At 44.9% G+C, this 23210-nt stretch overlaps 1 protein-coding gene, 1 long non-coding RNA gene and 1 pseudogene across 3 annotated transcripts; 1 reads left to right on the top strand and 2 right to left on the bottom strand.

Moving 5' to 3' along the window:
- Positions 1-3794: 3794 nt before the first annotated feature.
- LOC139416983 (cyclin-Q-like) lies at positions 3795-16433 on the bottom strand. The gene is made up of 5 exons (XM_071166216.1): positions 16028-16433; positions 15620-15803; positions 11921-12053; positions 8720-8938; positions 3795-4145 (listed from the first exon to the last, which is right to left on the bottom strand). Exons 1-5 carry the CDS (start codon positions 16182-16184, stop codon positions 4056-4058), a joined length of 783 nt encoding a protein of 260 aa, XP_071022317.1. The 5' UTR covers positions 16185-16433; the 3' UTR covers positions 3795-4055.
- A 4807-nt stretch (positions 16434-21240) lies between these two features.
- LOC139417450 (uncharacterized) lies at positions 21241-23136 on the bottom strand. Of its 2 annotated transcripts, XR_011635187.1 has the most exons (3): positions 23032-23107; positions 21677-22506; positions 21241-21542 (listed from the first exon to the last, which is right to left on the bottom strand). It is a non-coding gene; the product is annotated as an uncharacterized lncRNA (long non-coding RNA). The 2 variants fall into 2 exon arrangements; XR_011635186.1 differs by having other exon boundaries at positions 21241-22506; positions 23032-23136.
- Positions 23137-23176: 40 nt separating this feature from the next.
- LOC139417638 (protein Flattop-like) overlaps positions 23177-23210 on the top strand; it is a 1954-nt pseudogene continuing 1920 nt past the window's right edge.

The raw sequence follows: 23210 nt of genomic DNA, 5'->3' as shown, positions 1-23210 counted from the left end.
AGCTGTGAGATAGAAGCCTGTTTTTCCCAGCAGCCTCTCTGTGCTATTGATGCCTATTTAACAGTGATAGCCGTGAGATAGAAGCCTGTTTCTCTGTCCACGTTTTGATGCACCTGTACAGGTGTTGTGTTCTGCCCAACGCATCACCGGGGGAAAACTACCTGCCCTACAGGACACCTACAGGATCCGATGTCACAGGAAGATCATCAAGGACAACAACCACCACCCGAGCCACGGCCTGTTCACCCCGCTATCATCCAGAAGGCGACGTCAGCCTCTGGAGAGCCCTGTGGTTGGGTATAGGGTGTGCGATAATAATTTAGTTCAGTTATATTTGCTTTCTTGGCTACAGGAACAATGGTGGCCATCTTAAAGCATGTGGGGACAGCCGCCTCGGATAGGGAGAGATTGAATAACACTCCACCCAACTGGTCTGCGCATGCTCTGAGGACGCGGTTAGGGGTGCCGTCTGGGCCGGCCTTGCGAGGGTTAACACGCTTAAATGTCTTACTCACGTTGGCCACGAAGAAGGAGGTAGCGCTACCACAGTCCTTGGTAGCGGGCCGCATTCGTGGCACTGTGTTGTCCTCAAATCGGGCGAAGAAGGTGTTTAGCTTGTCTGGGAAGCAAGACGTCGGTGTCCAGGACGTGGCTGGTTTTCCCTTTGTAGTTCGTGATTGTCTGTAGACACATATGTCTGAGCCGTTGAAATGAGACTCCACTTTGTCTCTATACTGATGTCTTAAAGTCCAAAGAAGTAAAAAAAGAAGCCGGAGGAAGGAGAGATGACAAAGGAATTCAGTTTACTGTTTTAACTGTGGATTAATTAACAGAGTAGAGGACCTTGTGCATTCCAGGTAAAATTACAACCCAATGTGTATTTCCCAGGACAAATTAGCTAGCTAGCTAAATTGCCATAAATGTTTAATGCTTTGCGACATGTCCCCAAATTAATATAATTGGTTCAGAGTTTTTGATATTTTAACCTGCATGACTTGATCATGTCTGGTGTGGGGGTTAAAAAATCAACATGCGCACGATGGCGCATGCAGGCACATCCAGTTTGGTCAGCATGTTAGAAGACTACAGCCTACAACTACTAATTCCACAGAGTGGTGGGCCCTGTTAGACTAGTAATACCACAGAGTGGTGGGCCCTGTTAGACTAGTAATACCACAGAGTGGTGGGCCCTGTTAGACTAGTAATACCACAGAGTGGTGGGCCCTGTTAGACTAGTAATACCACAGAGTGGTGGGCCCTGTTAGACTAGTAATACCACAGAGTGGTGGGCCCTGTTAGACTATAGCCTACAACTAGTAATACCACAGAGTGGTGGGCCCTGTTAGACTACAGCCTACAACTAGTGATACCACAGAGTGGTGGGCCCTGTTAGACTACAGCCTACAACTAGTGATACCACAGAGTGGTGGGCCCTGTTAGACTAGTAATGCCACAGAGTGGTGGGCCCTGTTAGACTAGTAATACCACAGAGTGGTGGGTCATGTTAGACTACAGCCTACAACTAGTGATACCACAGAGTGGTGGGCCCTGTTAGACTACAGCCTACAACTAGTGATACCACAGAGTGGTGGGCCCTGTTAGACTACAGCCTACAACTAGTGATACCACAGAGTGGTGGGCCCTGTTAGACTAGTAATGCCACAGAGTGGTGGGCCCTGTTAGACTAGTAATGCCACAGAGTGGTGGGCCCTGTTAGACTAGTAATACCACAGAGTGGTGGGCCCTGTTAGACTATAGCCTACAACTAGTAATACCACAGAGTGGTGGGCCCTGTTAGACTACAGCCTACAACTAGTGATACCACAGAGTGGTGGGCCCTGTTAGACTACAGCCTACAACTAGTGATACCACAGAGTGGTGGGCCCTGTTAGACTAGTAATGCCACAGAGTGGTGGGCCCTGTTAGACTAGTAATACCACAGAGTGGTGGGTCATGTTAGACTACAGCCTACAACTAGTGATACCACAGAGTGGTGGGCCCTGTTAGACTACAGCCTACAACTAGTGATACCACAGAGTGGTGGGCCCTGTTAGACTAGTAATGCCACAGAGTGGTGGGTCATGTTAGACTAGTAATGCCACAGAGTGGTGGGCCATGTTAGACTAGTAATGCCACAGAGTGGTGGGCCCTGTTAGACTAGTAATGCCACAGAGTGGTGGGCCCTGTTAGACTAGTAATGCCACAGAGTGGTGGGCCCTGTTAGACTAGTAATGCCACAGAGTGGTGGGCCATGTTAGACTAGTAATACCACAGAGTGGTGGGCCATGTTAGACTATAGCCTACAACTAGTAATACCACAGAGTGGTGGGCCCTGTTAGACTACAGCCTACAACTAGTGATACCACAGAGTGGTGGGCCCTGTTAGACTACAGCCTACAACTAGTGATACCACAGAGTGGTGGGCCATGTTAGACTAGTAATACCACAGAGTGGTGGGCCATGTTAGACTACAGCCTACTGCAAACTACTGCTGTTTGTTCCTGAACTGGCCTAATGGCAGAACTGTCCTTCAGCATCACAAGTTGGTTCAACTTCTTTAACAACACCATGAAAGAACTGAATATAATAGCATAACAGGCCTATAACGTTACTCTTACACCAAAAACAGCTCATTTCCAATTAGATTTTAGGACGGTTAATTGAAGCTGAATAATCAAAATATATATATATATATATCATGCGCCAAAACTGAATGGACGAGCCACTAGGCAGGATATCTGCTTTGATTGAAACAAAATACAAAAATAGTTAGTTAATTAAAACCATCTGCTTTGATTCGCTCACGAAACAATCATTTAATATCTAAATGTATATTCCCATGAAACTGATCAATCAAAATCATTGGCATGGAGATGCAGTTTGGACGTTAAACGTGAAGAATTTGCCTATCATTCCCGATGGACAAGTGATGATGGCCTATTTCTAAATTAGATATGCCTAACTTGGTGTTTGAGGGTTTTAATTTAAAAAAATCACACCACTGATCATCGGACGTCACAGATAATATCACTGTTTCCCACAGTAGACGCACGGTGCGGACTGGGATCTCCGACAGCGTCAGGAGGGAATCCACTAAAAGCAACAGATTACGAGTTAAATCCTTTACCGTCCAGATGTTGATATTGATCCTGGTGATGAATGTTGTCCCCTTGAATATTAGCTTTGTCTGTCGACAGGCAGCGTCCGCTGGAGGATGAAGTGAAGGAGATGGAGGGATGAGGTAGAGGGATGAGAAGAGAAACACTTCATCCATGCTTTGAAGTTGCCATAAAATTGTTTCGATTAATTCAACTGTTGAGCCTACCTTGATAAATCATGAACAGGCCTATATTTGACATCGTTTTTTAAGGAACCCCCAGGTAGAGAAGCTGTTGGTACTGTAACAGGTAATGACTGTCCAAGTGATCATCAATAAATACCCCCCTATTGTTGACCAATCGCAGATGAGGGAGCATAGATTCAGGCTACGGACTTCGGCTTGCCTCAAGAAAAATGAGTGTGGTGAACATGTCCTCATAATATATGCGCAAACTGTTCTGGCCGGGAAGCATGCGGACCCTTACTCTCTCTCTTCCCAGTACCACTCTTCCTCTCTTCCCAGTACCACTCTTCCTCTCTTTCCAGTACCACTCCTCCCAGTACCACTCTTCCTCTCTTCCCAGTCCCACTCTTCAAACCTTATAGTTTATCAATGGAGAGAATCGTTAAACTCCTCGTTAATCATAATAAAAAGAGATAGACGGGGAGAGAAAGAGATGAGGACAGGAGAGAGCTTCTTGTTGTTTCTGTTTTATTTCGATGCAACATCATAGAGTGTCAAAGGGCTGTGTGTCTGCTGGTTAATTCCCTTTAATCAGTGTCCAACTAAAACCTGGTCCTAGACAACCTGGTGAGTTCCTAACTAAACCAGTTATGTATTGACATTTATTATCAAAAAGATGAAACGTTGAAAAACAGCTCAGTTCTTCAGAGTACAGAAAGTAGTACACACACACACACACACACACACACACACACACACACACACCCGTCCCTCAGGTACATTTGGCCTCCATGTCGTAGAGGTGTAGCAGGTCAGAGATGATGGCATCAATGTGTTCCTTAGTGATGTCTTCACACAGCACCTAGAGACACAGAGAGATGGGCTCAATACCCACCCACCCATACTATCACACGCTTACACACACACACATAAGGGCTGTGGCGGTCATTACATGTTGTCAGCCGGTGATTGTCATGAAAATAACTGCCCGTCTCGCGGTAATTGACCGTTAATTAACATAAAACATGTTTAGCATCTCCAGGCCTCCACAAGCTGCTGATGTTTTCCTTTGGAACATTTTAAAGGGCCTAATAAATCCATGTAATATAGCCTACACCATTAGTTTATTTATGTCAGCTCTAGAGAAACATGATATGAAGAAAATGTAGTCTATTTCAGAATAGCATACTCTGAGTTGTCCTTATGCTAGGTCCTGACCTGGCTGTGCCATATGGCTGTGGGCTACACCAGTTCATTTAGCAGACAAGATTTGCTTATGATTACGTGGCATTATTTTATATTATTTTATAGTATGAAGAATACAATTGAAGAAAGAAATAAAATTAAGGATATTTTCTCCAAACGATTTCAGAGGGAGTGGGCACATGCAGTTGAGCAGTTAAATATATGATATTGAAACTGGTCCTCCTATATGATTAATTTAGAGTTACTAATGCAACTTTTAGTTGTGATAAACGTTGGGCTATATGTTTAGATTTGTTTATGCATTCTAAGGCTGCATCGTGCAACTAATGATGATTTGAAAAAAGTTACATGAAAGGCATGAGCTCTGCTGTTTCTTGCGCAGGCTGTACACACTTCATCAGTCTCTCATTCTTAATTTAATATGGTCTTTATGTAGCCGATGCAAAATGTCTAGCTAGTTAGCGGTGGTGCGCGCTGGTAGCGTTTCAATCGGTGACGTCACTCGCTCAGACCTTGAAGTAGTGGTTCCCCTTGCTCTGCAAGGGCCGCGGCTTTTGTGGAGCGATGGGTAACGATGCTTCGAGGGTGACTTGTCTTTGTGCAGAGGGTCCCTGGTACGCGCCCAGGTCGGGCGAGGGGACGGACTAAAGTTATACTGTTACATTTACAGTGACTTCGGAAAGTATTCAGACCCCTTCCCTTTTTTCACATTTTGTTACGTTACAGCCTTATTCTAAAATTGATTAAATCGTTATTTTTCTTCATCAATCTACACACAATAACATAGCAAACCATATGTTTTTAATTTTTGCAAATGTATAACTAAAAATAAAAACCTTAAATATCACATTTACATAAGTATTCAGACCCTTTAACTCAGTACTTTGTTGAAGCACCTTTGGCAGTGATTACAGCCTCAAGTCTTCTTGGGTCTGCAGATCCTCTCAAGCTCTATCAGGTTGTATGGGGGGCGTTGCTGCACAGCTATTTTCAGGTCTCTCCAGAGATGTTCCATCAAGTTCAAGTCCAGGCTCTGGTTGGGCCATGCAAGGACACTGAGACTTGTCCCAAAGCCAGTCCTACGTGGTTGGGCCATGCAAGGACACTGAGACTTGTCCCAAAGCCAGTCCTACGTTGTCTTGGCTGTGTGCTTAAGGTCATTGTCCTGTAAATCTGTCCGGCAGAGTGTGTTGTTAAGGTCCTGTAAATCTGTCCGGCAGAGTGTGTTGTTAAGGTCCTGTATATCTGTCCGGCAGAGTGTGTTGTTAAGGTCCTGTAAATCTGTCCGGCAGAGTGTGTTGTTAAGGTCCTGTATATCTGTCCGGCAGAGTGTGTTGTTAAGGTCCTGTAAATCTGTCCGGCAGAGTGTGTTGTTAAGGTCCTGTATATCTGTCCGGCAGAGTGTGTTGTCCTTTGGTCTGACATGCGTGTTCAGAAACATGACCAAGTCAAGATCCAGAGCGTGATTAAGACGGCAGGAAGGATCATTGGTATAGATCAAGAATCTGCCACCAACCTGTTCACAAAACTCATCCTCCTAAAACACCTAACAGGACAGTACTCATCCCCTTCACTCAAAACTATAGCACTGTCTTTAAGCACCTGACCAAATGAATTTCCCCATGGTGGGATGATAAAGTTGATCTGAATCTGAAGGAAGGTGAACCTTCGCTCCAGTCTGAGGTCCTGAGTGCCCTGGAGCAAGTTTTCATCAAGGATCTCTTTGTACTTTGCTCCAATCATCTTTCCCTCGGTCCCGACTAGTTTCCCGGTCTCTGCCGTTGAAAAACATTTTATTTTTTAAATGTAACCTTTATTTAACATCCCGACAGCATGACGCTGCCACCACCATGCTTCACCGTAAGGATGGTATGGTATTGGCCAGGTGATGAGTGGTGCCTGGTTTCCTTCAGACGTGACGCTTGGCATTCAGGCCAAAGAGTTCAATCTTGATTTCATCAGACCAGAGAATTTTGTTTCTCATGGTCTGAGAATCCTTTAGGTGCCTTTTGGAAAACTCCAAGTGGGCTGTCATGTGTCTTTTACCCTCTGGCCATTCTACCATGAAAGGCCTGATTGGTGGAGTGCTGCAGAGATGGTTGTCCTTCTGGAAGGTTCTCCCATCTCCACAGAGGACCTCTGGAGTTCTGTCAGAGTGACCATCGTGTTCTTGGTCACCTCCCTGACCAAGGCCCTTCTCCCCCGATTGCTCAGTTTGGCCGAGTGGCCAGCTCTTAGAAGAGTCTTGGTGGTTCCAAACTTCTTCCATTTAAGAATGATGGAGGTCACTGTGTTCTTGGGGATCTTCAATGCTGCAGAAATGTTTTGGTACCCTTCCCCAGATCTGTGCCTTGACACAATCCTGACTTGGAGCTCTACGGACAATTCCTTCGACCTCAAGGCTTTGATTTTTGCTCTGACATGCACTGTCAACTGTGGGACCTCATAATGACAGGAGTGTGCCTTTCCAAATCATGTCCAATCAGTTGAATTTACCACAGGTGGACTCCAATCAAGTTGTAGAAACATCTCAAGGATGATCAATGGAAACAGGATGCACCTGAGCTCAGTATCGAGTCTTGTAGCAAAGGGTCTGAAGGTATCTGTTTTTACTTTTTTTTATGTATTTGCAAACATTTCTAAAAATAAATTCACTTTGTCATTATTTTTTAGATTGATGAGGAAAATGTTTAATTGAATTCATTTTAGAATAAGGCTGTAACGTAACAAAATGTGGAAAAAGTGAAGGGGTCTGAGTACTTTGAGTGCACTGTGGTTTACTAATATGGAAGGGGTCTGAGTACTTTGAGTGCACTGTGGTTTACTAATATGGAAGGGGTCTGAGTACTTTGAGTGCACTGTGGTTTACTAATATGGAAGGGGTCTGAGTACTTTGAGTGCACTGTGGTTTACTAATATGGAAGGGGTCTGAGTACTTTGAGTGCACTGTGGTTTACTAATATGGAAGGGGTCTGAGTACTTTGAGTGCACTGTGGTTTACTAATATGGAAGGGGTCTGAGTACTTTGAGTGCACTGTGGTTTACTAATATGGAAGGGGTCTGAGTACTTTGAGTGCACTGTGGTTTACTAATATGGAAGGGGTCTGAGTACTTTGAGTGCACTGTGGTTTACTAATATGGAAGGGGTCTGAGTACTTTGAGTGCACTGTAGTTTACAGTAATATGTTTTACTTGGAAAGGCCCGCAAAAAAACATGTCATCCGTACACATGTTTTATTCTGCATTTGACCCCCTTTTTCGTGATATCCAATTGCGATCTTGTCTCATCGCTGCAGCTCCTCAACGGGCTTGGGAGAGGCGAAGGTCAAGTCATGCGTCCTCCGAAACATGAGCCACCAAACCGCGCTCCTTAACACCCGCCCTCTTAACCCGGAAGCCAGATGCACCAATGTATCAGAGGAAACGCCGTTCAACTGACGACTGAAGTCAGCCTGCAGGCGCCCGGCCCGCCACAAGGAGTCGCTAGAGCACGATGAGCCAAGTAAAGCCCCCTGGCCAAATGTCAAGCGTCGGCTGGAGTGATGTAAAGCTCGACGCCATTGGACTCTGGAATAGAGAAAACGTGTTTTCTGGAATGATGAATCACGCTTCATCATCTGGCAGTCCGACGGAGAAATGTGGGTTTGTCCCAACGCACAGAGCAAACTGTTTGGTGGAGGAGGAATAATGGACTGGGGCTGTTTTGTATGATTCGGGATAGGCCCCTTAGTTCTAGTGAAGGGACATTTCAACGCTACAGCATACAATGACATTCTAGATGCTTCCAACTTTGTGGCAACAGTTTGGGGAATGTACTTTCGTGTTTTAGCATAACGCGAGGTCCATACAGAAATGGTTTGTTGAGATCGGTGTGGAAGAACTTGACTGGCCTGCACAGAGCCCTAACCTCAACCCCATCGAACACCTTTGGTATGAATTGAAAAGCCGACTCGAGCCAGGCCTAATCGCCTGACCTCACTAATGCTCTTGGCTGAATGGAAGCAAGTCCCCGCAGCAACGTTCCAACATCTAGTGGAAAACCTTCACAGAAGAGTTGAGGCTGTTATAGCAGCTGTCTGGTTTAGAATGGGCCATTATCATGCACCTGTCTGAACAGGACTCATGACCCGTGTTCTGGCAGTAATACGGTAACAGTAACAGCCCTATGCACACACTCCACAATACTATCACCCCTCACCTCTCTCTCTCTTCACAACACATCCCCCCTACCTGCCACCACTCTCTCTCTCCGACAGGAACCTCCACCCCGTAGCTGAGTAGTGCCAGGTACAGCGTTGCTATGGCGATGTGTTGGGGGGCGTGGCGCACACACATGGTGCCATGGTAACAGTCTCTAAGCAACGCCCAGGTGGTCTCGGCGACGGGAGTTCTGGACCAGGCGTGACGATTCACTAACGACTTCACCGACAGGAGGTAGTGGAGGAGATACTACACACACACAACCACACACACACACACACACAACACACACGTTAGAAACACAGACCAGGTATGACTGGACTGTCCACGGGGTTAGAGGGGTCAGGGGTTAGGTGGGACTGCATACCCACATCCATACCCACACATACAGTCAGAGCCAGCCCTAACCTTTTGGGGCCCTAGCCTTTTGGGGCCCTAGCCTTTTGGGGCCCTAAGTCATACAGTCAGAGCCAGCCCTAGCCTTTTGGGGCCCTAAGTCATACAGTCAGAGCCAGCCCTAGCCTTTTGGGGCCCTAGCCTTTTGGGGGCCCTAAGTCATACAGTCAGAGCCAGCCCTAGCCTTTTGGGGGCCCTAGCCTTTTGGGGGCCCTAAGTCATGCAGTCAGAGCCAGTCCTTCTCTCAGAGTATCCTTTCTATCCCTCTCCATCACACGCCCTTCTCTCAGAGTATCCTTTCTATCCCTCTCCATCACACGCCCTTCTCTCAGAGTATCCTTTCTATCCCTCTTCATCACGCGTCCTCTCTTCTTCCACACTGTGTTACGTTACAGCCTTATCTACACACAATACCCCATAATTACAAAGTGACAACAGGTTTTTAGAAATGTTTGTAAATGTATTAAAAATAAAAAACAGAAATACCTTATTTACCTAAGTATTCAGACCCTTTACCTTGAGACTCGGAATTGAGCTCAGGTGCATCCGGTCTCCATTGATCATCCATGAGATGTTTCTACAAATTGATTGGGGTCCACCTGTGGTAAATTTAATTGATTGGACATGATTTGGAAAGGAACACACCTGTCTATATAAGGTGCCACAGTTGACAGTGCATGTCAGCGCAAAAACCAAGCCATGAGGTTGAAGGAATTGTCTGTAGAGCTCTGAGACAGGATTGTGTCGAGACACAGATCTGGGGAAGGGTACCAAAAGGCAGTTGTCAGCCCGCTTGGAGTTCGCCAAGAGGCACCGAAAGACTCAGACCATGAGAAACAAGATTCTCTGTTCAGATGAAACCAAGATTGAACTCTATGGCCTGAATGCCAAGCGTCACGTCTGGAGAAAACCTGGCACCATCCATAAGGTGAAGCATGGTGGTGGCAGCATCATGCTGTGGGGATGTTTTTCAGCGGCAGGGACTGGGAAACTAGTCAGGATCGAGGGAGAGATGAACGAAGCAAAGTACAGAGAGATCCTTGATGATAACCTGCTCCAGGGCCCTCAGACTGGGGCAAGGTTCACCTTCCAACAGGACAACGCATGAGTAGCTTTGGGACAAGTCTCTGAATGTCCTTGAGTGGCCCAGCCAGAGTCCGGATTTGAACCCGATCTAACATCTCTGGAGAGACCTGAAAATAGCTGTGCAGTGACACTCCCCATCCAACCTGACAGAGCTTGAGAGGATCTGCAGAGAAGAATGGGAGAAACTCCCCAAATACAGGTGTGCCAAGTTTGTAGCGTCATACCCAAGAAGACTTGAGGCTGTAATCGCTGTCAAATGTGCTTCAACAAAGTACTGCGTTAAAGGGTCTTAAAATCTGTTTTTGCTTTTGTCATTATCGGGTATTGTGATGTCATTATGGGGTATTGTGATGTCATTATGGGGTATTGTGATGTCATTATGGGATATTGTGATGTCATTATGGGATATTGTGATGTCATTATGGGGTATTGTGATGTCATTATGGGATATTGTGATGTCATTATGGGGTATTGGGATGTCATTATGGGGTATTGTGATGTCATTATGGGATATTGTGTGTAGATTGATTAACCCCCTCATCAATCTAATCAACTTTAGAATAAGGCTGTAACAAAACAAAATGTGGAAAAAGTTAAAGGGTCTGAATACTTTCCGAATGCACTGTAAGCAGGCGTGCAATGGATTATGGTCATTGTAGTTAAGTACCATGTTTTCTGCACTAATCTATGTAGAATACTGGCCTGTTGGAAACTACAACTCCATCGCACAGTTCAGGCTGGATCTGATTTATCTCTACAGAAACTACATATCGAGCTCACAGAAAGAAATTAACTAAATATAATTCAAATAATTGAACTGACATCGGTCAATTAGTTGTTTAAAAACCTAAAAATAACAGGCATTTCGGTTAAATTTTCAGCACCTAATAACGAGGAAATGTTGATGCACAACCAAATTTCGAAATTGCACTTTGTGTATTCTACTATTCTAACCATCAACAGGAAGTTGAGGCTGAGTTCCTTGTGCATTCTACTATTCTAACCATCAACAGGAAGTTGAGGCTGAGTTCCTTGTGTATTCTACTATTCTAACCATCAACAGGATGTTGAGGCTGAGTTCCTTGTGTATTCTACTATTCTAACCATCAACAGGAAGTTGAGACTGAGTTCCTTGTGTATTCTACTATTCTAACCATCAACCGGAAGTTGAGGCTGAGTTCCTTGAGTATTCTACTATTCTAACCATCAACAGGAAGTTGAGACTGAGTTCCTTTGTTTATTCTACTATTCTAATCATCAACAGGAAGTTGAGGCTGAGTTCCTTTGTTTATTCTACTATTCTAATCATCAACAGGAAGTTGAGGCTGAGTTCCTTTGTTTATTCTACTATTCTAATCATCAACAGGAAGTTGAGGCTGAGTTCCTTTGTTTATTCTAATCATCAACAGGAAGTTGAGACTGAGTTCCTTTGTTTATTCTAATCATCAACAGGAAGTTGAGACTGAGTTCCTTTGTTTATTCTAATCATCAACAGGAAGTTGAGACTGATTTCCTTTGTTTATTCTAATCATCAACAGGAAGTTGAGGCTGAGTTCCTTTGTTTATTCTAATCATCAACAGGAAGTTGAGACTGAGTTCCAAAAAAGTATTACTATTTTTGTATTATTTTTTGGGAAGTGAGGAATTGATCTGTTGGCCTAAAAAAAAGATGGGCCACCAGTTGCCTATCCTTGGGTTAGAGGTTAGGAGTCAGGGGTTAGAGTTCAGGAGTTAGGGGTCAGTACAGACCTTGTGTGGGTGCTGGAAGGAGACGTGGAAGTTGAGTTGTCTGAGGACCAGGAGTTCACACTGCACCACACTGTCCCTGAGGTCCCAGAACTCACCGTCACAGTTCAGAGGTTCACTACTACTGTGGAAATACCTGGAGGGAGAGAGAGAGGGGTGGGGAGAGGATGGATAAGGAGAGAGGACAGGGAGGGAGAGAGGGAGATTATAAATCAGGGTTATGTAGAGTAAGAGGAAAAAACGTAAAGTTCATCGGCATATGCATCTTGGGGTGGCAGGTAGCCTAGTGGTTAGAGAGTTGGACTAGTAACCAGCAGGTAGCCTAGTGGTTAGAGAGTTGGACTAGTAACCAGCAGGTAGCCTAGTGGTTAGAGAGTTGGGCCAGTAACCGGCAGGTAGCCTAGTGGTTAGAGAGTTGGGCCAGGAACCGAAAGGTAGCCTAGTGGTTAGAGAGTTGGACTAGTAACCGGCAGGTAGCCTAGTGGTTAGAGAGTTGGGCCAGTAACCGAAAGGTAGCCTAGTGGTTAGAGAGTTGGGCCAGTAACCGGCAGGTAGCCTAGTGGTTAGAGAGTTGGGCCAGTAACCGGCAGGTAGCCTAGTGGTTAGAGAGTTGGGCCAGTAACCGGCAAGTAGCCTAGTGGTTAGAGAGTTGGGCCAGTAACCGAAAGGTAGCCTAGTGGTTAGAGAGTTGGACTAGTAACCGGCAGGTAGCCTAGTGGTTAGAGAGTTGGGCCAGTAACCGGCAGGTAGCCTAGTGGTTAGAGAGTTGGGCCAGTAACCGAAAGGTAGCCTAGTGGTTAGAGAGTTGGGCCAGTAACCGGCAGGTAGCCTAGTGGTTAGAGAGTTGGACTAGTAACCAGCAGGTAGCCTAGTGGTTAGAGCGTTGGACTAGTAACCAGCAGGTAGCCTAGTGGTTAGAGAGTTGGACTAGTAACCAGCAGGTAGCCTAGTGGTTAGAGAGTTGGGCCAGTAACCGGCAGGTAGCCTAGTGGTTAGAGAGTTGGGCCAGTAACCGAAAGGTAGCCTAGTGGTTAGAGAGTTGGACTAGTAACCGGCAGGTAGCCTAGTGGTTAGAGAGTTGGGCCAGTAACCGAAAGGTAGCCTAGTGGTTAGAGAGTTGGGCCAGTAACCGGCAGGTAGCCTAGTGGTTAGAGAGTTGGGCCAGTAACCGGCAGGTAGCCTAGTGGTTAGAGAGTTGGGCCAGTAACCGGCAGGTAGCCTAGTGGTTAGAGAGTTGGGCCAGTAACCGAAAGGTAGCCTAGTGGTTAGAGAGTTGGACTAGTAACCGGCAGGTAGCCTAGTGGTTAGAGAGTTGGGCCAGTAACCGGCAGGTAGCCTAGTGGTTAGAGAGTTGGGCCAGTAACCGAAAGGTAGCCTAGTGGTTAGAGAGTTGGGCCAGTAACCGGCAGGTAGCCTAGTGGTTAGAGAGTTGGGCCAGTAACCGGCATGTAGCCTAGTGGTTAGAGAGTTGGGCCAGTAACCGGCAGGTAGCCTAGTGGTTAGAGAGTTGGGCCAGTAACCGGCAGGTAGCCTAGTGGTTAGAGAGTTGGACTAGTAACCAGCAGGTAGCCTAGTGGTTAGAGAGTTGGACTAGTAACCGGCAGGTAGCCTAGTGGTTAGAGAGTTGGGCCAGTAACCGGCAGGTAGCCTAGTGGTTAGAGAGTTGGACTAGTAACCAGCAGGTAGCCTAGTGGTTAGAGAGTTGGGCCAGTAACCGAAAGGTTGCTGGATTGAATCCCCGAGCTGACACGGTAAAAATCTGCCGCTCTGCCCCTGAACAACGCAGTTAACCCACCGTTCCTAGGCCGTCAGTTAAAAACAAATTCTTATTTACACTGACTTGCCTAGTTAAATAAAGGTTCAATAAAAATTAAATAATCAGCCGTTTCCAGCTACAATAGTCATTTACGACATTAACAATGTCGACACTGTATTTCTGATCAATTTGATATTTTAATGGATACATTTTTTTTGCTTATCTTTCAAAACAAGGACATTTCTAAGTAACCCCAAATGCTTAAAAGGTAGTATATATTAGAGGTCGACCGATTAATCGGAATTTGCCGATTAATTAGGGCCGATTTCAAGTTTTCATAACAATCAGAAATCGGTATATTTGGACGCCGATTTAAAAAATATATATATATATTTTTTTACAACTTTACTTAACGAGGCAAGTCAGTTAAGAACGCGTTCTTATTTTCAATGACGGCCTAAGAATGGTGGGTTAACTGCCTTGTTCAGGGGCAGAACGACAAATTTTTTACCTTGTCAGCTCGGGGATTCAATCTTGCAACCAATCTTCCAACGCTCTAACCACCTGCCTCACGAGGAGCCTGCCTGTTACACAAATGCAGTAAGAAGCAAAGGTAAGTTGCTAGCTGGCATTAAACTTATTTTATAAAAAACAATCAATCAAAAAATCATAATCACTAGTTAACACATGGTTGATGATATTACTAGTTTATCTAGCGTGTCCTGCGTTGCATATAATCGGTGCGTTGCGCATTCGCGAAAAAGGACCGTCGTTGCTCCAACGTGTACCTAACCATAAACATCAATGCCTTTCTTAAAATCAATACACACAAGTATATATTTTTAAACCTGCATATTTAGCTAAAAGAAATCTCAATATTAACCAGGTAAAACTGTGTCATTTCTCTTGCGTTCATTGCACGCAGAGTCGGGGTATATGCAACAGTTTGGGCCACCTGGCTCATTGCGAACTAATTTGCCAGAATTTTACCTAATTATGACATAACATTGAAGGTTGTGCAATGTAACAGGAATATTTAGACTGATGGATGCCACCCGTTAGATAAAATACGGAACGGTTCCGTATTTCACTGAAAGAATAAATGTTTTGTTTTCGAAATGATAGTTTCCCGGATTCGACCATATTAATGACCAAAGGCTCGTATTTCTGTGTGTTATTATGTTATAATTAAGTCTATGATTTGATAGAGCAGCTTATGACTTCAAGCCTATCAACTCCCGAGATTAGGCTGGTGTAACCGATGTGAAATGGCTAGCTAGTTAGCGGGGTGCGCAATAATAGCATTTCAAACGTCACTCGCTCTGAGACTCGGAGTAGTTGTTCCCCTTGCTCTGCATGGGTAACGCTGCTTCGAGGGTAGCCGTTGTCGTTGTGTTGCTGGTTCAAGCGAGGAGAGGGATGGAAGCTATACTGTTACACTGGCAATACTAAAGTGCCTATAAGAACATCCAATAGTCAAAGGTATATGAAATACAAACGGTATAGAGAGAAATAGTCATATAATTCCTATAATAACTACAACCTAAAACTTCTTACCTGGGAATATTGAAGACTCATGTTAAAAGGAACCACCAGCTTTCATATGTTCTCATGTTCTGAGCAAGGTACTTAAACGTTAGCTTTCTTACATGGCACATATTGCACTTTTACTTTCTTCTCCAACACTTTGTTTTTGCATTATTTAAACCAAATTGAACATGTTTCATTATTTATTTGAGGCTAAATTGATTTTATTGATGTATTATATTAAGTTAAAATAAGTGCTCATTCAGTATTGTTGTAATTGTCATTATTAAAAATTAAAATTTGTCCGATTAATCGGTATCGGCTTTTTTTGGTCCTCCAATAATCGGTATTGGCGTTGAAAAATCATAATCGGTCGACCTCTAGTGTATGTATGTATTTGTAAAAACAGCCCTACCTACCTGTGACACACGTTGATGATGTCACGGGTGCGAAGGTGCTGCTCCTCCACCTTGCCTGCTAGGTAGATGCAGCTCATAGCCACCAGGTAGGGCTCATACACCGTCACACTCACACACTGGAAGAACCGGTGGTACAACACACACGCTGTCGCCACGGGCACCGAACGCATGCCCAACTTCACACCTAGGGAGACGGAGAGGTAAGGGCCAGGGTGGTATAAGTTTCTGCGCCAGCCAAGCCTCGACACCTTATTCTACTAATAAAGGCCGTATTTAAAATGATGATATACTCAGATGTGTTAGCACTTGTCTGGAGCAAAATTCTGCACCCACACCGGCCCAGGCTGGGTGAGACTGACCACACATAGTGAATATGGGCTGGGGGAGGGTTCTGTTTCGGTACTGTACCCGTTTCCATGATGAACCGACACACACGGAAGTGGGTTTTAATCTCCCGTGTGGAGTCCGTATCAGTGTCCAAGGCCGGAGCACCCCTCTTCCCCCCCGGTGCACCGCCCAGCCGCGAGACGGCCTCCATGGAACCGGGTGTAATGAACCTGGCCATCTCTAGAATAGCTAGCTAACGTTAGCTATTAGCTAAACACTACTTTTCCCTGTACAGAATGGAGAATGTTACACTAACATTAACTATAGTAGTTAACAATAGCCATTAACTAGTTGATCTTGTTTCTTTCCAGCTTGTCTGCTACTAATTGGGGCAAATCATAGTCAATTGGAATTATTATCTGGGCTACCAACACGCTGGCTCGTCTCTCACTTCCGCACACAATAATATCAAAGACCGAACTGAAACGCGCTACGATTCTGCCAGCAGCAAAAACGATGACGTCACGTGCGTATGTTAATGATGAAACCTCCAAACTAAAAGCCCAAATTTCTAAATATTGCAATGTGGATAATTCATTCAAAAGATATTGAACTTGACATCAGTGGCCACTTCTACTTTTATTGTGCCAACAAGAAAAGGAAAGGTGAGTCATTTAAGGAAACAAATCTAAATATGGTTGAGAATTTTTATTTTTTTACCACTAATGAAAGAATAACACTGGTATGTTGAGAATATTGGGCTGTAGAGATTTTTCTACCGATGTGGTGTAGAATATTCATATAGAATCTTTACTAACCAAATACGGTTAGTTTTGAAGGGGGACTGTGTCATACTTTCTTTTTTAAAAACATTTATTTAACGAGGCAAGTCAGTTCAACTTCCGGCGCCGACAGAGATGGCCGCCTCGCTTCGCGTTCCTAGGAAACTATGCAGTTTTTTGTTTTTTTACGTGTTATTTCTTACATTAGTACCCCAGGTCATCTTAGGTTTCATTACATACAGTCGAGAAGAACTACTGAATATAAGATCAGCATCAACTCACCATCAGTACGACCAAGAATATGTTTTTCGCGACGCGGATCCTGTGTTCTGCCTTACAAACAGGACAACGGAGTGGATCCTATGCAGCGACCCAAAAAAACGACTCCGAAAGAGAGGGAAACGAGGCGGTCTTCTGGTCAGACTCCGGAGACGGGCACAGCGCACACCACTCCCTAGCATTCTTCTTGCCAATGTCCAGTCTCTTGACAACAAGGTTGATGAAATCCGAGCAAGGGTAGCATTCCAGAGGGACATCAGAGACTGTAACGTTCTTTGCTTCACGGAAACGTGGCTTACTGGAGAGACGCAATCCGAAGCGGTGCAGCCAATAGGTTTCTCCACACATCGCGCAGACAGGAAAAAACATCTTTCTGGTAAAAAGAGGGGCGGGGGCGTATGCCTTATGACTAACGTGACATGGTGCGATGAAAGAAACATACAGGAACTCAAATCCTTCTGTTCACCTGATTTAGAATTCCTCACAATCAAATGTAGACCGCATTATCTACCAAGAGAATTCTCTTCGATTATAATCACAGCCGTATATATCCCCCCCCAAGCAGACACATCGATGGCTCTGAACGAACTTTATTTAACTCTCTGCAAACTGGAAACAATTTATCCGGAGGCTGCATTCATTGTAGCTGGGGATTTTAACAAGGCTAATCTGAAAACAAGACTCCCCAAATTTTATCAGCATATCGATTGCGCAACCAGGGGAGGAAAGACCTTGGACCATTGTTACTCTAACTTCCGCGACGCATATAAGGCCCTGCCCCGCCCCCCTTTCGGAAAAGCTGACCACGACTCCATTTTGTTGATCCCTGCCTACAGACAGAAACTAAAACAAGAGGCTCCCACGCTGAGGTCTGTCCAACGCTGGTCCGACCAAGCTGACTCCACACTCCAAGACTGCTTCCATCACGTGGACTGGGAGATGTTTCGTATTGCGTCAGATAACAACATTGACGAATACGCTGATTCGGTGTGCGAGTTCATTAGAACGTGCGTTGAAGATGTCGTTCCCATAGCAACGATTAAAACATTCCCTAACCAGAAACCGTGGATTGATGGCAGCATTCGTGTGAAACTGAAAGCGCGAACCACTGCTTTTAATCAGGGCAAGGTGTCTGGTAACATGACCGAATACAAACAGTGCAGCTATTCCCTCCGCAAGGCTATCAAACAAGCTAAGCGCCAGTACAGAGACAAAGTAGAATCTCAATTCAACGGCTCAGACACAAGAGGCATGTGGCAGGGTCTACAGTCAATCACGGACTACAGGAAGAAACCCAGCCCAGTCACGGACCAGGATGTCTTGCTCCCAGGCAGACTAAATAACTTTTTTGCCCGCTTTGAGGACAATACAGTGCCACTGACACGGCCTGCAACGAAAACATGCGGTCTCTCCTTCACTGCAGCCGAGGTGAGTAAGACATTTAAACGTGTTAACCCTCGCAAGGCTGCAGGCCCAGATGGCATCCCCAGCCGCGCCCTCAGAGCATGCGCAGACCAGCTGGCCGGTGTGTTTACGGACATATTCAATCAATCCCTATACCAGTCTGCTGTTCCCACATGCTTCAAGAGGGCCACCATTGTTCCTGTTCCCAAGAAAGCTAAGGTAACTGAGCTAAATGACTACCGCCCCGTAGCACTCACATCCGTCATCATGAAGTGCTTTGAGAGACTAGTCAAGGACCATATCACCTCCACCCTACCTGACACCCTAGACCCACTCCAATTTGCTTACCGCCCAAATAGGTCCACAGACGATGCAATCTCAACCACACTGCACACTGCCCTAACCCATCTGGACAAGAGGAATACCTATGTGAGAATGCTGTTCATCGACTACAGCTCGGCATTCAACACCATAGTACCCTCCAAGCTCGTCATCAAGCTCGAGACCCTGGGTCTCGACCCCGCCCTGTGCAACTGGGTACTGGACTTCCTGACGGGCCGCCCCCAGGTGGTGAGGGTAGGCAACAACATCTCCTCCCCGCTGATCCTCAACACTGGGGCCCCACAAGGTTGCGTTCTGAGCCCTCTCCTGTACTCCCTGTTCACCCACGACTGCGTGGCCACGCACGCCTCCAACTCAATCATCAAGTTTGCGGACGACACAACAGTGGTAGGCTTGATTACCAACAACGATGAGACGGCCTACAGGGAGGAGGTGAGGGCCCTCGGAGTGTGGTGTCAGGAAAACAACCTCACACTCAACGTCAACAAAACTAAGGAGATGATTGTGGACTTCAGGAAACAGCAGAGGGAACACCCCCTATCCACATCGATGGAACAGTAGTGGAGAGGGTAGCAAGTTTTAAGTTCCTCGGCATACACATCACAGACAAACTGAATTGGTCCACTCACACAGACAGCATCGTGAAGAAGGCCCAGCAGCGCCTCTTCAACCTCAGGAGGCTGAAGAAATTCGGCTTGTCACCAAAAGCACTCACAAACTTCTACAGATGCACAATCGAGAGCATCCTGGCGGGCTGTATCACCGCCTGGTATGGCAACTGCACCGCCCTCAACCGTAAGGCTCTCCAGAGGGTAGTGAGGTCTGCACAACGCATCACCGGGGGCAAACTACCTGCCCTCCAGGACACCTACACCACCCGATGTCACAGGAAGGCCATAAAGATCATCAAGGACATCAACCACCCGAGCCACTGCCTGTTCACCCCGCTATCATCCAGAAGGCGAGGTCAGTACAGGTGCATCAAAGCTGGGACCGAGAGACTGAAAAACAGCTTCTATCTCAAGGCCATCAGACTGTTAAACAGCCACCACTAACACTGAGTGGCTGCTGCCAACACACTGACACTGACTCAACTCCAGCCACTTTAATAATGGGAATTGATGGGAAATGATGTAAATATATCACTAGCCACTTTAAACAATGCTACCTTATATAAATGTTACTTACCCTACATTATTCATCTCATACGCATACGTATATACTGTACTCTATATCATCGACGGTATCCTTATGTAACACATGTATCACTAGCCACTTTATACTATACTATGCCACTTTGTTTACATACTCATCTCATTTGTACATACTGTACCCGATACCATCTACTGTATCTTGCCTATGCTGCTCTGTACCATCACTCATTCATATATCCTTATGTACATATTCTTTATCCCCTTACACTGTGTACAAGACAGTAGTTTTGGAATTGTTAGTTAGATTACTTGTTATTACTGCATTGTCGGAACTAGAAGCACAAGCATTTCGCTACACTCGCATTAACATCTGCTAACCATGTGTATGTGACAAATAAAATTTGATTTGATTTGATTTGATTTGATTTGATTTAAGAACAAATTCTTAATTTACAATGACGGTCTACCCCGGCCAAACCCTCCCCTAACCCGGATGACGAGGGGCCCATTGTGTGCCGCCCTATTAGACATACATACCCAGCAGAATTTCCTTCTCCAGCTCCCATAGTCCCCAATGCAATACACTGTAATAGACTGTACATGGAAACATATTGGCTTGTAGAGAGAACATTTTTCTACTGGTCTCAGCTAAAGTGGGTGGGAAATACTCAGAAGGGTCTCTACTAAGCAAATATGTGTAGTTTTGGAGGGGGATTGTGTCGTGCATACCAAGCAGTTTTCTGTCTACAACCCAATGTTTATTCCATGTACAGTCTATTACAGTGTATTGTATTGGAGGTTGTAGAGGCGGTGGAGTGAAAAGCCAGCAGCAGGCCATGAGACACAGTCCCCCTCCAAAACAAACATAATTGGTTAGTAGAGACCCTACAACAACTTACCATTTATTTTTTCAAAGAGGATTGCAATGCTGTGAAAAACAGTTGTACTGGGGGGAACTCTTATTGTGAAGGGGAAAAAATCTGCGATCCTGACAGCATAATATCCTGCTGCTAGGAGAACGGTAATAAACAACAAGGCGTTGTTGTTGTGGTGCAGCTGCAGGTCTGGCCAGCTTCATGTCCCTCTACTGGTAGGGCTGGCCCCATTCTTATTGGCTCAGCAGTGGCTCTAAACAACAGACACTTGCATTCTGTTACCCAAATAGCACAGTTCTGTTTCTGTAGCAGATAGGAATTGTACTGATGTTATGGGTATGTAACATATGGTGACCAGATTTATGGAATTAAAACCGGGGACATTTCCAGTTCGGCTGTCAACATATCATTCAAATATCCAATGGTATTATCTATGACATTTTTAAAAAGGGGGACAATTCCGGTTTCATGTATTTATTCTAACAGGCACACTGTGATAGACAGAGAAAACAACTATATTACAGAAACACTACAGACAAGACAGAACTGTCCGATCTGAACAGCCATTCAGTGGTCCTGCTAGTCTGGGTAGAACTGATCTGAACAGCCATTCAGTGGTCCTGCTAGTCTGGGTAGAACTGATCTGAACAGCCATTCAGTGGTCCTGCTAGTCTGGGTAGAACTGATCTGAACAGCCATTAAGTGGTCCTGCTAGTCTGGGTAGAACTGATCTGAACAGCCATTCAGTGGTCCTGCTAGTCTGGGTAGACTAAGAGCAGAAGAGAAACATGGAAAACATGGAAAAAACAGACAACAGTCTATGTGAAATACTTAACAACATAAAGAAATAAGACGATGATGAGATTATATTATGTAGTTACCATTTATACCAACCTAATCTGTATATTTCTCAGAAGAATGTATTTTCTTCAGGATTGCTCCGTCTTTGGCCAGCTTCTCCATGAACTCCTGGCTGGGCAGGTTGACGTTTGTCTACACAATAAGCATGGCCTTGATGGCAGGAACAGTGAACCTATTTCTTGCTGCTGTCCATATCATTCATTTGGGAGAACACTCGACTGGTGCATTACTTCCAGGTAAGCACATGACAACAGACACTAATCTAGCCAGGTTAGTGTGTGGGATGTCGTTCTCTTTGAAGTGGGTAAACACCGTGCTCCATCTCTGACTAAGCGGTGTCTCAGATGTTTTCCATTTTTCAAGCGATCTCCCCTTTAGGAACTCTTGCAGGCCAGTAACCTCGTCACACAATGCATCCTCATTGATGGTCACATTGGGGCATTTTTCCTGCAGTGTGGCTGCTGCCTTCTGGATCTCTTCATGCTGAGGTTGCCTTTTTAAAAGGAGACAATGTAAATATTTTAGAATATCTGTGTGCTTTCTCCATGCTTGCAAGTAGTTCACAGCCGTAGTGAAAAATGATTGGGATGTTTGGAGAAAGCTCTCTTTAGACATTGCTCAATTTCCCTCTAGCTCTCTCAGATGTCCTCTGACCAAAACTGGAATGAAGTTGTCATCACGTCTTTCAGTCAATTTTGCCTCAATGTTTCTCAGAATTGTAGCTGACTCCACAGCACAGCGGTCCTGGCCTTCAAGCATCTTGATCGTGTCACTGAATACGGTCAAGTTTCCATGGACAAAGTCCAGCCAAAGTTCAGTCAGTGGATCTTCGAACATTGTTCGCAGGACAACAGGGCATTTGTCTTCAGAAAGAAAAAAAGGATTAAGGGCACATACCTTTTCATACTTTGGTTAACAGATTCCCATTGCTTGCCTCATGTTTGTATTTGATCTCAAAAACATTGTTTGGAATAATAAATTGGCAGGCTCTGTAATCATATCTTTACCTTTCCTCCTCTCTCACTCTTCCTCCTCTCCACTCTCTAACAGAAAACATTATGCTAATGTTATCCATGAAAATTTCTAAATATATTTTCACACTACTTATAATGCCAAACCATTAAAATTGTAATTTACAAATAAATATTCTCAGAATTAATTGTGCATAAATTTAATATAACCATTTTCAAAATAGCCCGTCCACTGCATGTTTACATGTGAATGTTTTTTAACCTAGTTACCATGACAGTCGTAGTCTAACTTAGTCGACAAAGCCACTGTTAGCTAACATAACCTATTTAAAACCTTATAAAGCAGAGCGTCTATCTATATAATACATTGTGACATTATAACATCACTAGCTAGTATCTCAAACGAGTGTAACTTACCTGTCTTGAAAAGACGTTTGTGGTGATGTTGTGGATTCACTTGATACTTGCTTCCGGCCGAGTTTTCCACAGCAGTTTTCTCTCTCTCCGGAGCAAGTAGTCAGTAGTCAACTGACACAGACCGTGTCGACAACTTCCTGCAATGCTCCGTTGTTGCTATGCAACCTGTCAACAACAAA

This window comes from Oncorhynchus clarkii, chromosome 9 (assembly GCF_045791955.1).
Source record: "Oncorhynchus clarkii lewisi isolate Uvic-CL-2024 chromosome 9, UVic_Ocla_1.0, whole genome shotgun sequence".
Taxonomy (NCBI): Eukaryota; Metazoa; Chordata; class Actinopteri; order Salmoniformes; family Salmonidae; genus Oncorhynchus; species Oncorhynchus clarkii.
This window is presented reverse-complemented; position numbering and strand designations above follow the sequence as displayed.

Bases quoted from the DNA above. Each gene is read 5' to 3' on its own strand.
- LOC139416983 (XM_071166216.1), bottom strand. From the start codon at position 16,184: ATGGCCAGGTTCATTACACCCGGTTCCATGGAGGCCGTCTCGCGGCTG. The intron at 15,804-16,027 runs GTACAGTACCGA...CCGTCTCCCTAG, and splicing joins TCGGTTCATCATGGAAACGG to GTGTGAAGTTGGGCATGCGT. The intron at 8,939-11,920 runs GTCTGTACTGAC...GTGTGTGTGTAG, and splicing joins CCTTCCAGCACCCACACAAG to TATCTCCTCCACTACCTCCT.